Source organism: Tenrec ecaudatus, chromosome X, assembly GCF_050624435.1.
Source record: "Tenrec ecaudatus isolate mTenEca1 chromosome X, mTenEca1.hap1, whole genome shotgun sequence".
In the NCBI taxonomy this organism is placed as follows: Eukaryota; Metazoa; Chordata; class Mammalia; order Afrosoricida; family Tenrecidae; genus Tenrec; species Tenrec ecaudatus.
In genome coordinates, this window is record NC_134548.1 from 75553273 (window position 1) to 75566124 (window position 12852).

Genomic DNA, 12852 nt, shown 5'->3' on the forward strand with positions numbered 1-12852 from the left:
ACAGAAAGAGAAACCCCAAGGCCCATGGAAGAGCACCTTTAAGATCTCTGTTGGAAGTGGCAACGGCTGCCTGAGACCAGTGACAAAGGCTGAATGAGACTGTGACACAGAGCAGTGCTGAGACTATGGAGTACCTTTTCCTCATCTGACCCCAAACCTGTGATACAGTGTGACAGAGCAAAAGGTGGACTGGTTTCTTGGCCCATGAAAACGAATTCTAAGGGACCATGTTGCTGAGAGACTAAGGGCTGGAAAGAGAGTTGGCTGTTGGCTAAGGAGAGGTGTTACTATGGACCAATGACTGTATCCTTACTGTTTCCTGATTCTGACTTATGGTAACCTATTAACTTCCATAATAAACACCTGTGGTGATTACACAATTTCATGTCAACTTGATAAAAGAATAAAGGGGTGGAGTTTAGTCTGTCAATCAGTTCATAGCCTGGTGATCCCTCCTTGTGTGTGTGGCCTTCTTATGAGGATTCTGGGATTTCCCTTTTTCCTCCCTATAGGTGGGATACTCTCTCTGTTTCATAATCCTTTTGACAAGCCACATGGAGCCACACTGATAGAAGCCACAGCCCTGGAGATACATCCACTGCCATTGGATCTACAGGACTTTCCACCCACCGGCCTGTGATCGTCCTGCATTCGGCATCATTGCATGTGTTGAATGAGTCTGAAGAGGAAGTCATGGGCTAATACTGGACATATGGGCTAATATTGATCTTATGGACTTGATGTGGACTGGGCTTTGGTATTTTATTGATGCATAATTACTTCCTGATATAAAATTCTCTCTTGCACATATATGAGTGTCTCTGGATTTCTCTAATCACCTGCCCTAAGACAACACCTTCAATTGTGAGTGTTGTCTATGAGTTCTGTGTGGCCATCGAAATAGAGTGCTGTGAGAGTGTATTCAAGCAGCAATATTAGTGGTGTAAGGCTGTAGGAATCATGTCAGATATTTACTTAATAGTTTCTCCTTTTAAGAGAAAACATTTTTGCATGTGTGTACATGGGTATTTATATGACAGAAATATCTGTGTTGGTCTAGTCTTGTTGTCACTTTTACACATCGATTTTTTTAAGTTATCCATAATCAAATTGGTCAGGATCCAAAATCAGTGGCTTCATGTTATAACATTATTCTCCACAAAAGGCCACCCTTCAGTTTTTAAACACCTAAAGAGACAGCAGGTGGAAGAGAAGGAAATGTTACATAAATGTCTTCAGGATCCTCATAGCATTTTCTTAGGGAAACATCACAGCTGTGTAATAGTTAAGCATCAGGATTCAGGGATTGGGATATTTTTTAGATGACAGTACTCATATTCTTTAGATGACAGTACTCATACCACTTTTCCTCTGCTAACTTCTTAGTTATTCTAAATACATGCAGAGACCTGGGCCCTACTCTTTGGTCTCCAGGGCACTAGGGGCACAAAGAAAAAAAAACTTGAATGAAATGCCCCTCAAAGCAGGTTTTTGCCTTAAGTAAAGCAAGTGGATAGGACAATATCCAAATACTGGTGAATCTTGATAGATTTTCCCTCATCCTTAAGATCAATTAGAAACACCTAAAATAAGCTCTCATATTAAGGTTTACAGATTGACTTTCATTTTTTAAAACAACCCTATGAGGTAGGTAGAATCAAAAATCACTGACATTGAGTTGATTCCAACTGACGGTGACCCTAAAGGACAAATTAGAACTGCTCTTTTAGGTTTCTTAGACTTAAACTCTTTAGGGGAGCATATAACTTCATCTGTCTTTTTTGGAGTGTCTGGTAGGTTTAAGCTGCTGACCTACTAATTAGCAGCTCAATGGGTAGCCTAATATGCCTCCAGGCCTCCAGGTAGGTAGAACAGAGATTATTAAATCATTTTATTGATGATTAAATGAAATCTCTGGGTAGAAAAATGACGTGCTTAAGGTCCCATAACCACTGATTGACAGAACAAGGAAATATATTCAGACTTTTGTGATTCCTACATAAGGCAGTAGAAATGATTTCATATACCACTGCAGGAAACTTACAGAGTGGTACTGAAGAAAACTGACTTTTCAGTGATTTCTGTTTATTCACACTGGTCTTTTAAGAAATTGCTTGTCCTCCTCTGCAACAGTATTTTAAATGGAATGGTACTTCTTGGAATACAGAATAGCAAAACCATGTCCTCTACCAGGTGCACACTTAAAGAGTTAGTGTAGTAATGGGTGGCGGAGCAGCAATAACATTTTAAATAAAAGCTCAATAAATGCTTGTCATGGCAATTACTTTTCAGCATTCTATACATTACAAGAGGACTTCAAAATTCATGGGAATGGTATACTATATGTTCATCACATTCTCCACAAACTTTTTAAAGCTTCCTCATATATTAATTCTATATTCTAAAGAAGACTTGATGATCTTTTTATAAGAAGATCTTCTTGGCACAGTCACATAGCTTAACACTAGACCAAGGAACTGAGAAAATTAGATTCTAGGCCCATATTTCATGTATTCTCTAAGATGCCAAGTCCCTTACTCTCTCAGGAACTCAAGTTGCCCTACTGTTTAAACAACAGACCTCGAATCAACAATTAATCCAGCTCGAAAATTCTGCTTATGAGAAATCTTTGGCCATTTAATTGTCTCAAAACCACTGTTACCACTAGAGGGCACTCATATACTAGGGTTTCTCCAGCGTTACAACTAACTTACAGGCTCTTTCCCATCCATTGCCTCCATCCATAGCCTTCTGTTAGCTTCAGAAAGGGCTTGCAGAGTGATGGCTCCTGACCTAAGGGAGAGGCGAAGTGACAAATTTAATGCATAAACTTCATCTGAAAGCATGGAATGTTGTGTTTCCTCTCTGTCCTGAGATTTGTCACAAAATAAGCACATGCATATGGAACTCGAGTTGTTCTAAATGTGTTTACTCGGAATAATGGAAAATTTAAGGAACAGTAACTTTGAGAATACTGAGAACTGTGCTATCTCAATGGCCTCATACAAGGATCGGACAAAGAAATGTGAAGGCAGGTATCATTCGGCAGATTTAGTTGGTCTCATTGGCCTTGAGACACATCGCTTCCTTCTCTTGGGAGTCAGCCACAGTATGGGCTCAGAAGATGAGCATGTTTATCATAGCCACATTCACCTATCTAGAAAAAGAGTTGACTCCTTTTACCATTTAGTATGTTCAAAGACAATTTCCAGTCAGAAAAGAATCAACAACATGTACACTGTCTCAACCACAGAGAGGAGATTATTTAGCTGACTAAAGCAATTCTTAAAACAAATAACTAATATTTGTTGAATTTGAAGTGTCAGACTCTGAGTGTTTTACATGTATTAACTCATTTACTCCACCTATAAAATGTGTTCTTATGTAACACTTGATCACTGTTGAGTACTACAGAAAGTCAAATTCAAGAAACACTATCATGAAGGTCAGGATGCTAAAGTGGAAAAAGTACTGGCTTCTAGTCAAGGCTCCCCTATTAATTAACTTTATGACCAAAATCTGTGTATATCATTGTGGCAGTAGAATGCAGTTAGTGTGTGGTCCTGGAGACTAGAATGCCGGGATTTGGATCCTGACGCTGCTGTCAGCTGTGTAACACTGAACAAGCAGCTACCTTCTCTCTGCCTCATCTTTATGAAATGGGGATAATAACGTTGTCACTTAATGGGACTGTGGGAGGACTTAAGAAGCTGAAACATAGGCGGTACCCTGAAAATAGCAGTTATTATTATTGTTATTGTACCCCTTCAATTTTTGAAACTATGTTTTCAAATGCTGTTTTAATAGCACTAAATGGAAATGCTATCCCCTGTTCCTGAAATATAAAAGGGGAATCAAAGACTCCTCTGCTACTGAACAAGACAATAGGCGACTGATGCCTGCAGGCAGCCAGCTTGTTCTTTACATCAAATTGACTTGCCAGGAAAGCAAATGCCACATCCCTCAGTAAACTGCTTGTACCGAGAAGTGCTTCAGCACATGCTTTTTATGATATTTGATGCTCGACTTGCAGCATGTACATGCTGCTTCTAATAGAGAATGGAACAAAAGAGCATGTGCTTTGTAGTACTATAAATGGCCATTTGAGCTCAGGCTTACTGCATACTATGTGAATTTGTTTAGACAAGTCAGCTAAATGTACTTAGTCTCAGTTTCCTGATCTATAAAGTGTGGGGTGGGTAGTGGAGAATAAATGTCGGAATGTTTTGTTTCAGTGCCCGATAGTTAATAACTAAAATCATGGACTCCCTCAGAAAGAATCACAGAATTTTCAGTATTTTAAAGTAAGAAAAAAGTCTGACGTTTAACAACAAGTACAAAATTTAATGTTTATTATTAAATGTAGCTTTTAACATGAGGGATGCACATCAGCAGATAAAAGAAGTACAACAATTAATTGGTCTCAGACCCTAAATGCAAGTTCAAACTGTTTGCAACAGATTTGAATCAATGATGATGTTATTTGCAAGTAGAATACAAATTTAAGCTTAAAACAGATCAGAATTGTTTAATTTCTTTCAAGCATCTAATGCTTCATAGCTACAGACACTAAAGGTTCATAAAAGGAAAACACAGCAAAAGGTCATTTTCTCTGGCAAACAGAATTTCTTCCGTCCAAATGAGCCTGTAATAGTCAAGAAAAATAAGTGACAGTCTCATGGCTACACAATTGCAGCTGTCTTTGATAGAGGCCATTCATGTTTAATAAAGAAGGCCATGCAGATTCAAAAAATAAAAATCTGAGGGACAACCAATGGTATCCCAAATTTTAAAATAGGGAAATGGACTAGGAGTCATTGGTTTTAAATAAAAATTAAAATGTGCTTATTTCTTAATGTGATCTTTATTATTCCAGTTGCTGACAACTTTACTCACACATTATTGTAATTCACCCATCATTTTTCTTTCTAATAACCTAATATTGATAAAATGTTTTCTATAAATCAATACTAAGAATACACTGAAATAAAATCTAGAATCCCTTTTAATCACCAAGGTTTGCATCAGTTTCTCAACTTCAAAGTATACTGTCCGCAAATACCTCCAAATGCTCTTTTAAACTTAAAAGTTATGTTTCCGTTAATAAAGTTGCTCAAGTTCAGAAAACGAAGAATGAGAGAGAAAAAAATGCAAGCAAATCCAAAATTTACAAGTCATTAAACAAATATCCGACAGTTAATAAATGTTTTCAATTCACATAAATAGCTATAAAGCATGGGAAGTCTGCAGCAAGTTTACATTTTTACTAAAGCCCACCATCACTCTCTACCCTGTCTGCCCTTCCTCCAAAATGCATGCTGATTCACTTGCTTTTTCTGTCATATTAATAGATGAAAAAAGAACTTTGATATTACATCCTATTTGTAGCATCGCCAAATGTTTACATGTGTGATAGCATATTAAATCCAAGAAGTGACTTTTTGTGTCCAGAGCAACTAAGGCACCAAAGACAAAGCAAATATATAACCATTTTGTTGGTCACCCTATTCTGACTCAGTGACGCTGTAGGACAGAGTAGAACTCCCCCTAGGGCTTATAATGCTGCGTAATATTTGCAGAAGCGGACTGATAAAGCTTCCTCCTACTGAGAAGCTGGTGAATTGGGGCCATCGTCCTTTTCGCTAGCTCCTGGTAGGTGAAGAAAGGCTGATTAGAAGTTGCACAACGAGAATCCCTTCTTAGCCAGACCTAAGAGGGATTACTATGGAGAGCAGCCAAGGAAGTCAAGACACTGATTTGTTTGAAGAGATTTGTACCTACTCATCAATAGGTATGACAGAAGAAAAATAAAAGACCTTTCCAGGTTTAGCATCTGGCACTTGGGGACAATGACAATTTATAACAATCCAGCTTACCTTTCATTAGTTTCTATATCAAAACAGAATCTCTTGTCTATAGATTCAGTCTTCCTTCTCACACAGTACTTCAGGGTTAAGTCCAAAGGCCCCTGATAAAAGAATAAGAATGATAGCCAATTTGAAACAAAACGAAAGACCACAGAGGTTTCTTCTGCCTCATCAAGTAAGGCATCTATGAAGGAAGCAGGAACAATGTGTACACTTACTGAGAAACTTGTTCTTAAAACCGTATTTCCTGCAAGATATCAGATGGCTTCTCCCTGATCCAAGATGCAATCACTGACAGCAAGAGAATATGCTCATGTAGGTCAGTGCTATTTTGCAAACAAACATGGCAGAATATGTAAGTTCAATAGAGGTTATCTCAGGGGAGTGAAACAGAAATGGGCTGCCCAAAGGTCATTAAACACAAATAATGAAATCTGAACACTCTAGGGAAGGTACAATTGGGAAAGTGATTTTTTGTAGCCCTCTTTAAAAGGTCAAGGAGCCTTGATGGCACACTCATCGCGTGTTGGCCTGCGAACTGCAAGGTGAGCAGTTTGAGGGAGAAAGATGGTGCTTTCAACTTTGGTAAAGCTTTACAGTCTCCGAAACTCACAGGGGCAGTTCTCTCCTGTCCTGTAGGATTGCTATGAATTTGCATTGATTTGATGGCAGTGAGTTTGAGGTGTTTCTTGGTGTTTTAGAAGGTCAGAGGGAAATTAAAGAAAGAGTAGCAGAAAGAGTAGGGTGGGGGGATTCAGTTACCCATTTCCATATTCTTGAAGATAATCAGATAATCGAAATAATCCCCCCCTAAGGGAGGGCAAAGAGTCCTGGTGGTGTAGTTGTTGTACGTTGGACTGTTAAGAGCAAGGTCGGAATTTAAAAACACCAGCTGCTCCAAGGGAGAAAGGTGGGCTTTCTACACCCACAGACAATTATGGACTCAGAAACTCACAGGGAAACTCTACCCTGCTCTATAACATTGCTAGTGAGTCAACGTCGACTCAATGGCAATGAGTTTTGTTTTTGAAGGGAGGACAGGCACAGTGAAAATAAGCAAATCTGATCTTTTATGTACGCAGAACAGTGTGCTCCACCTCGGCCTTCAATGTGGTACAGGGAAGATAACTGACTCATCATCTACTATGTCGCACATCACGTTAGGTATTTTTAATGAACTTTCTTCACAATAACCATAATAGGAAAGTGAAGCTCACATGTGTTCGATGGTTTCCCAAAATTTAGCAAAGTGAGAATAGTCGGCATAGTAATAAACTAGATCGTTTTAAAACCCAGGGGTCTGTCACAGGAGTCCATATGTGGTACAAAGGGTTAATTAACAGCTGCTAACTGAAGAGTTAAAAGTGTTGAGTCTACTTAGAGGTACCTCAGAAAAAAAGGTCTAGCCATGTGGAAATTTAAAATAGATTAAAAATCCTACGGAGCACAGTTCTACTCTGACACCATAGGACAGCCATACATGGAGTCAATTTGACAACAATCGATTTGGTTTGGGATTTGTGTCACCTCTGTCACTTACTACCTATTTGTAACCCTGAGCATTTTTATGCTCTGAATCATAACTTCACAATATATTAAATGGGAATAATATAACTAACACGAAATTTTCAAACTCTAAACTTTTCTTGAATGCCAAGTTTCTGCCTAGGCACCATGCTAGGCACTTCCAGATACTATGCCATCCAAAATGCCCCATATGGTTCGATATCCAATATCTCTCTCCTTTTGCTGATCCAAAATTAACCTTCCAATCTGCCTTACCTACCTCAATATTTGGAATACTGAATACTACAGTTAGAATTTTTCATAAGGAGAATTATTAAGAGGGTCATCCCAGTGAGTTAAATGTTGAGTTGCTAACTGCAAGCATGACAGTTTGAACCCACCATTCCTTCCATGGGATAAAACTAAGACTGTCTGCTCCCATAAATATTTGCAGTCTTAGAAATTCTATAAAGCCTGATATATAATCAACCTGATAGCAGTGGGTATGTACACCCTACCATTTTTAAACGCTAAATTCCCTCACTATTAATTGAACTAGTTGGTGGAAGCCCACTACTCTATTACTGTTTACCTACTTTATGCCTCAGCAGTACAGATGTATTCCTATTTCTCACACATTTTTATGACAAGACTTGTATATATAGTTTCTTCCACACAAAAATATTAATTTTCCTAGATTCTTTGACCGACCACTCAGCTGTAAATGTATGATACTGCATTTTGGTGTATATTTGCCGCTGGTATTTCAAATGACAGCAGGGTCACGTATGGTAGGAAGATTCAGGCAGAGTTTCTAGGCTAGAAAAATGAAATAGGTGGACCACTTCTGAAGGAGTAGCCACTGAAAACTGTATGAGTACAGCTCAACATTATTTGATATTGGATTGAGAGATAAACATCTCAGGTTGGAAGGTACTCAAACTCCAACTGGTTAACCCAAATAACATGGATGTGGCAAACGTTCGGGGCTTTCAATTGCTGGATGAGGCACAAATCAAAATAAGAAGAAATAGCAGCAACCATTCATAAATAATTAGAAGATAAACTGTACAAAGTGTGAATCTAGGAAAATTGGAGGTCGTCAAAAATGAAATGGCACATATCGAATAAGACAATCATATGGATTACTATGTCAGACATGACAAATTAAAGAGGAATGGCATCACAAGAACATTTCAAGATCTATCTTGAAATATAATGCTGTCTGTGATACGATAAGATCTACACATATCAGGAAATCAATTTAACACAACTATTATTGAAATTTATAGACCAATGCCTAAATACAAGGATAAAGAAATTAAATAATTCTACCAATTCTTCAAGGAGTCCTGGTAGTATAGTGAGTTACATATTGGGATGCTAACTGAAAGGTCAGCAGTTTGACTCTACTGACTGCTCCACAGGATAAGACTGTCTCCTCCCATAAAGTTTTAAAGTCTCAGAAACCTAAGGGGGCAGCTCTACTCATAGAGTTGCTATGAGTCAAAATCTGACTTGATGGCAGTGTGTTACCCACATCCTCAGTCTGAAGTTGATCAAATAGGCAATCAAGATGCACTGATAATTACTGATGATTGCACTGTGAAGGCTGGAAATGAAGAGGAAGGAATAATATTTGGAAAATAGGACTTTGATGACTGAAACAAAGCTGGAGATTGCATGATAAAACTTTGCAAGACCAAAAAATTATTCATAGGGGCCAGGCCCAATCCCAACTACGTGGGCAGCTGCCCCTCCCCACAGAAGAAATTACTTCAGAGGACAGCACTGACGCTGCAACCCAGGGAGAGGGACTTGTCTGTTCAGAGCACACAGGAGCAAATGAAGGGGAAGGAAGAGAGAGTAGAGGAAATCCTGGCCCACCAAGCCTTGAGGACGATATCCCTGCTATGAACAGCCAATCCACAGAGAAGACCATATGATCAACCCCACTATGATGCAAGACATCCCTCACTGACTCATAGCCCTACAGAGGACAACACTGGAGACACAATGTGGGAATTGTGTCCAATCTGATCCCGCCACACTGAGGCAAAACACTACGGGCATGCAACAGAACAGCTAGGGAAACAGAGCCATGGCGTCCCAAGGGAATACAAAAATAAGACTTTGGGGCCGGGGCATGGCACCCCATCAGATTTGACCAGAAAACACTCCTAAAGGCCAACAAACAGTACTTGAACTAACTACAGGATTTTTTGGGTCATTGGTTTGTTGTTGTTGTTTCTTTTGTTACTTTGTTTTGCTGTCCTCTTTTTGTGCATGTTATTACCTCCGCAGGTCTGTCTGAACGAGATAGGCTGGATGAACAATCTGGAGGAGGAAACAGCGGGAACAACAGTTCCGGGGGAACAAGGGAGAGGGGGAGATGGGGGCAAAGGAAGTGGTATTAACAAACCCAGGGACAAGGGAACAAGTGATCCAAATTGGTGGTGAGGAGGGTGTAAGAGGCCTGGTAGGGCTTGTTCAAGGGTAATGTAATTTCAAGAGGAATTACTGAAACCCAAATGAAGGCTGAGCATGATAGTGGGAAAAGAAGAAAGTAAAATGAAATAGAGGGAAGAACTAGGAGGCAAAGGGCATTTATCGAAGTCTAAATAAAGGCATTTACATATGTAAATATATTTATATATGAAGATGGAGAAACAGATCTATGTGCATATAGTTATTGGTTTAGTATTAAGGTAGCAGATGGACATTGGGCCTCCACTCAAGTACTCCCTCAATGCTAGAATACTTTGTTCTATTAAACAGGCATTCCATGATGCTCACCTTCCCAACATGATCGCTGAAGACAAAGTGGGTGCATAAGCAAATGTGAAGAAAGCTGATGGTGCCCAGCTATCAAGAGATATAGCATCTGGGGTCTTAAAGGCTTGAAAATAAACAGCGGCCATCTAGCTCAGAAGTAACAAAGCCCACATGGAAGAAGCACATAAGCCTGTGTGATCATGAGGTGTCAAAGGTATCAGGCTTCAAAGAACAAAAAATTAAATCACTGTGAATGAGGGCGAGTACAGATTGGGGACCCAAGACCCATCTGTAGGCACCTGGACATTCCCTTACAGAAGGGTCGTGGGGAGGAGACGAGCCAGGAAGAGTGAAATATAGCAACGATGAAACATACACCTTTCCTCTAGTTCCTAAATGTTTCCTCCCAGCCACTATCATGATCCCAATTCTACCTTACAAATCTGCCTAGAGCAGAGGATGTGCACTGGTACAGATAGGAACTGGAAACAGGGAATTCAGGACAGATGATACCTTCCGGACCAGTGCTGAGAGTGGCGAGACCTGGATGGTAAAGGGCGGGTAGGCTGAAAAGGGGGAACGATTACAAGGATCTACATATATCCTCCTCACTGGGAGATGTACAACAGAAAAGTGGGTGACGGGAGACGTCGGACAGTGTAAGATATGACAAAATAATAATAATTTATAAATTATCAAGGATTCATGAGGGAGGGGAGTGGGGAGGGAGGGGAAAACGATGAGGAGCTGCTAGCACAGGCTCAAGTAGAAAACTCAAGTAGTTTTGAGAATGATGGCAACAAATGTACAAATGTGCTTGACACAATGGATGGATGGATGGATTGTGATAAGAGTTGTATGAGCCCCCAATAAAATGATTTTTTAATTATTCATATTTTAAATTCTTCCATCTTAAAGGAATCCTATAGTAGAGATTTCTGAAAAGAAGTAACACTCTTATTACCATTTATTTTTTGCAGGTAGTCTTTGTACAATGTGGTAACTATTTGCATAAATGTTTGAAAGAGCACAGATGCTTTTGGAAGTATATATATTTGATATAATAAACAAGAAATTTTTCATTCAGCTATTATATGGTCCAATGCAAATTTATTCCAAGGAGAATTAAATCATGGTTTCAATGACAGTGATTGACTTGACTATTTGACACTAAGCCAACAAATTTTTCTCTAAGACACAGTCACCCACAAAAACAGACCTGCTTAGCACCAGGCTTCTGCTCCATAGGTGTCATGGTGAGTGTCTTGGTCTCTTTCTCATACTGGCAGTAGTATTTCATCCAGGATATTCCCAAAGCCCCTGCAAAGACAGGCAAAATTAAAAGTTTAGAGTAGAGAGAATAATTATTTTACTGTGTAACCAGTATCCTCATAGGATATGTTGTATGATTTGTCTTTATCTTCCAGATAAAATCCTGCCCTTCCCTTAGTCCCAGTCCTCCAAAGCCACCTGATTTGTGCGCTTCTGTAGTTCCTTACTTATATCAGGACCATAGTGTTTTTCATTTGCTCTGCTTTGCGGAGTGTTTAGAAGAATTGTGTCCAAAAAGGACAATCAAATAGTACATAAATCAAAAGCTCACTGTCATTTAGCCGATTCTGAATTATAGAGACCAGAGCAGAACTGTCCCTTGGGTTTCCAAGACTGTAGTTTTTTTATGGGACTAGAAAGCTTCATCTTTCTCATGCAGAAAGGCCGGTGATTTCCAATTGTTGACCTTGTGGTTAGCAGCCAAATGCTACCAGAGCTCCTAAGTAGCACATAATGCTATTTAGAGGAGCTCAGAATGCTTAAATCTTCTACAATACTCAGTCACTAAATACATTAGCCTGTTTTCCTCGATTAGCAATGAACAGCACATACCAATGTACTGTACCCACTGAAATCATGAATAATTATGGTGCTTTATGAAGAGCCACACATTTCTAAGGCAACAGAAGGTACAGGATATAGTGGTTGGAATATATTGGTAGAGGCATGGTTTTGGGAATTTTACAGATCTAAGTTTAACTGTAAGCCACTTATTAAGTAACTTTCGACTGGTAATCTATTTTCTAAGCTTCAGTGACTTCATGTATAAACTGTGATAAGGTAGTTTTAAAGATTAAATGAGATTTTAAATTTAAAGCACTTGGCATCAGATATCTGTGTCTTATCTGCTCTGTCCCATTGCCACATTCCCATTTTGAATTTTAGAGGAGCTCTTATCATCTCAGAACTTTTGCAAACAAATGCTTGGCTTCCCCTCCAATTATGAAAATAATTTTTGTTCTTATTGAAGAGAGACACAACATAACATACAGCAATATTATGTCAACATTCTACATATGTACAATTTGGTGACATTGATTACATTCTTCAACATATGCATCCATTTTCAACATCCTTTTCTGACTTGTCACCCCACCCCATAAACAGACACTCAACTTCTCTCTAAGGTTCCTATCTCATCTTTCCTTTCCTGTTGCTTTTCTCAATTAGCTCTACCTCCTAGTTCACCTAATAGTGTCTATGGTCTAAAAAAATTCAAGCAGTTACACAAGGTACAATAGTTGCTTTGTTTGCCTGGAGCAACAGACAAAGGAGACAATTCTGGACTAGGAAGGAGAAATGGAATGCTTCATTAATTGTCTCCACGAAAAGCTGCCTCCTTTGCCATGAGACCAGAGGAATTGGATGATTC

General features: G+C 39.1%; 1 protein-coding gene across 2 annotated transcripts in view; it reads right to left on the minus strand.

Moving 5' to 3' along the window:
- The window catches only part of OPHN1 (oligophrenin 1), a 369115-nt gene that overhangs the window by 213835 nt on the left and 142428 nt on the right, over window positions 1–12852 (minus strand). For both annotated transcript variants that reach the window (XM_075538125.1, XM_075538124.1), the window contains exons 10-12: window positions 11368–11468; window positions 5877–5968; window positions 2715–2793 (exon numbers count right to left, since the gene is read on the minus strand). In XM_075538125.1, coding sequence (XP_075394240.1) covers window positions 2715–2793; window positions 5877–5968; window positions 11368–11468 — 272 coding nt within the window. The remainder of the gene's footprint in view (window positions 1–2714; window positions 2794–5876; window positions 5969–11367; window positions 11469–12852) is intronic.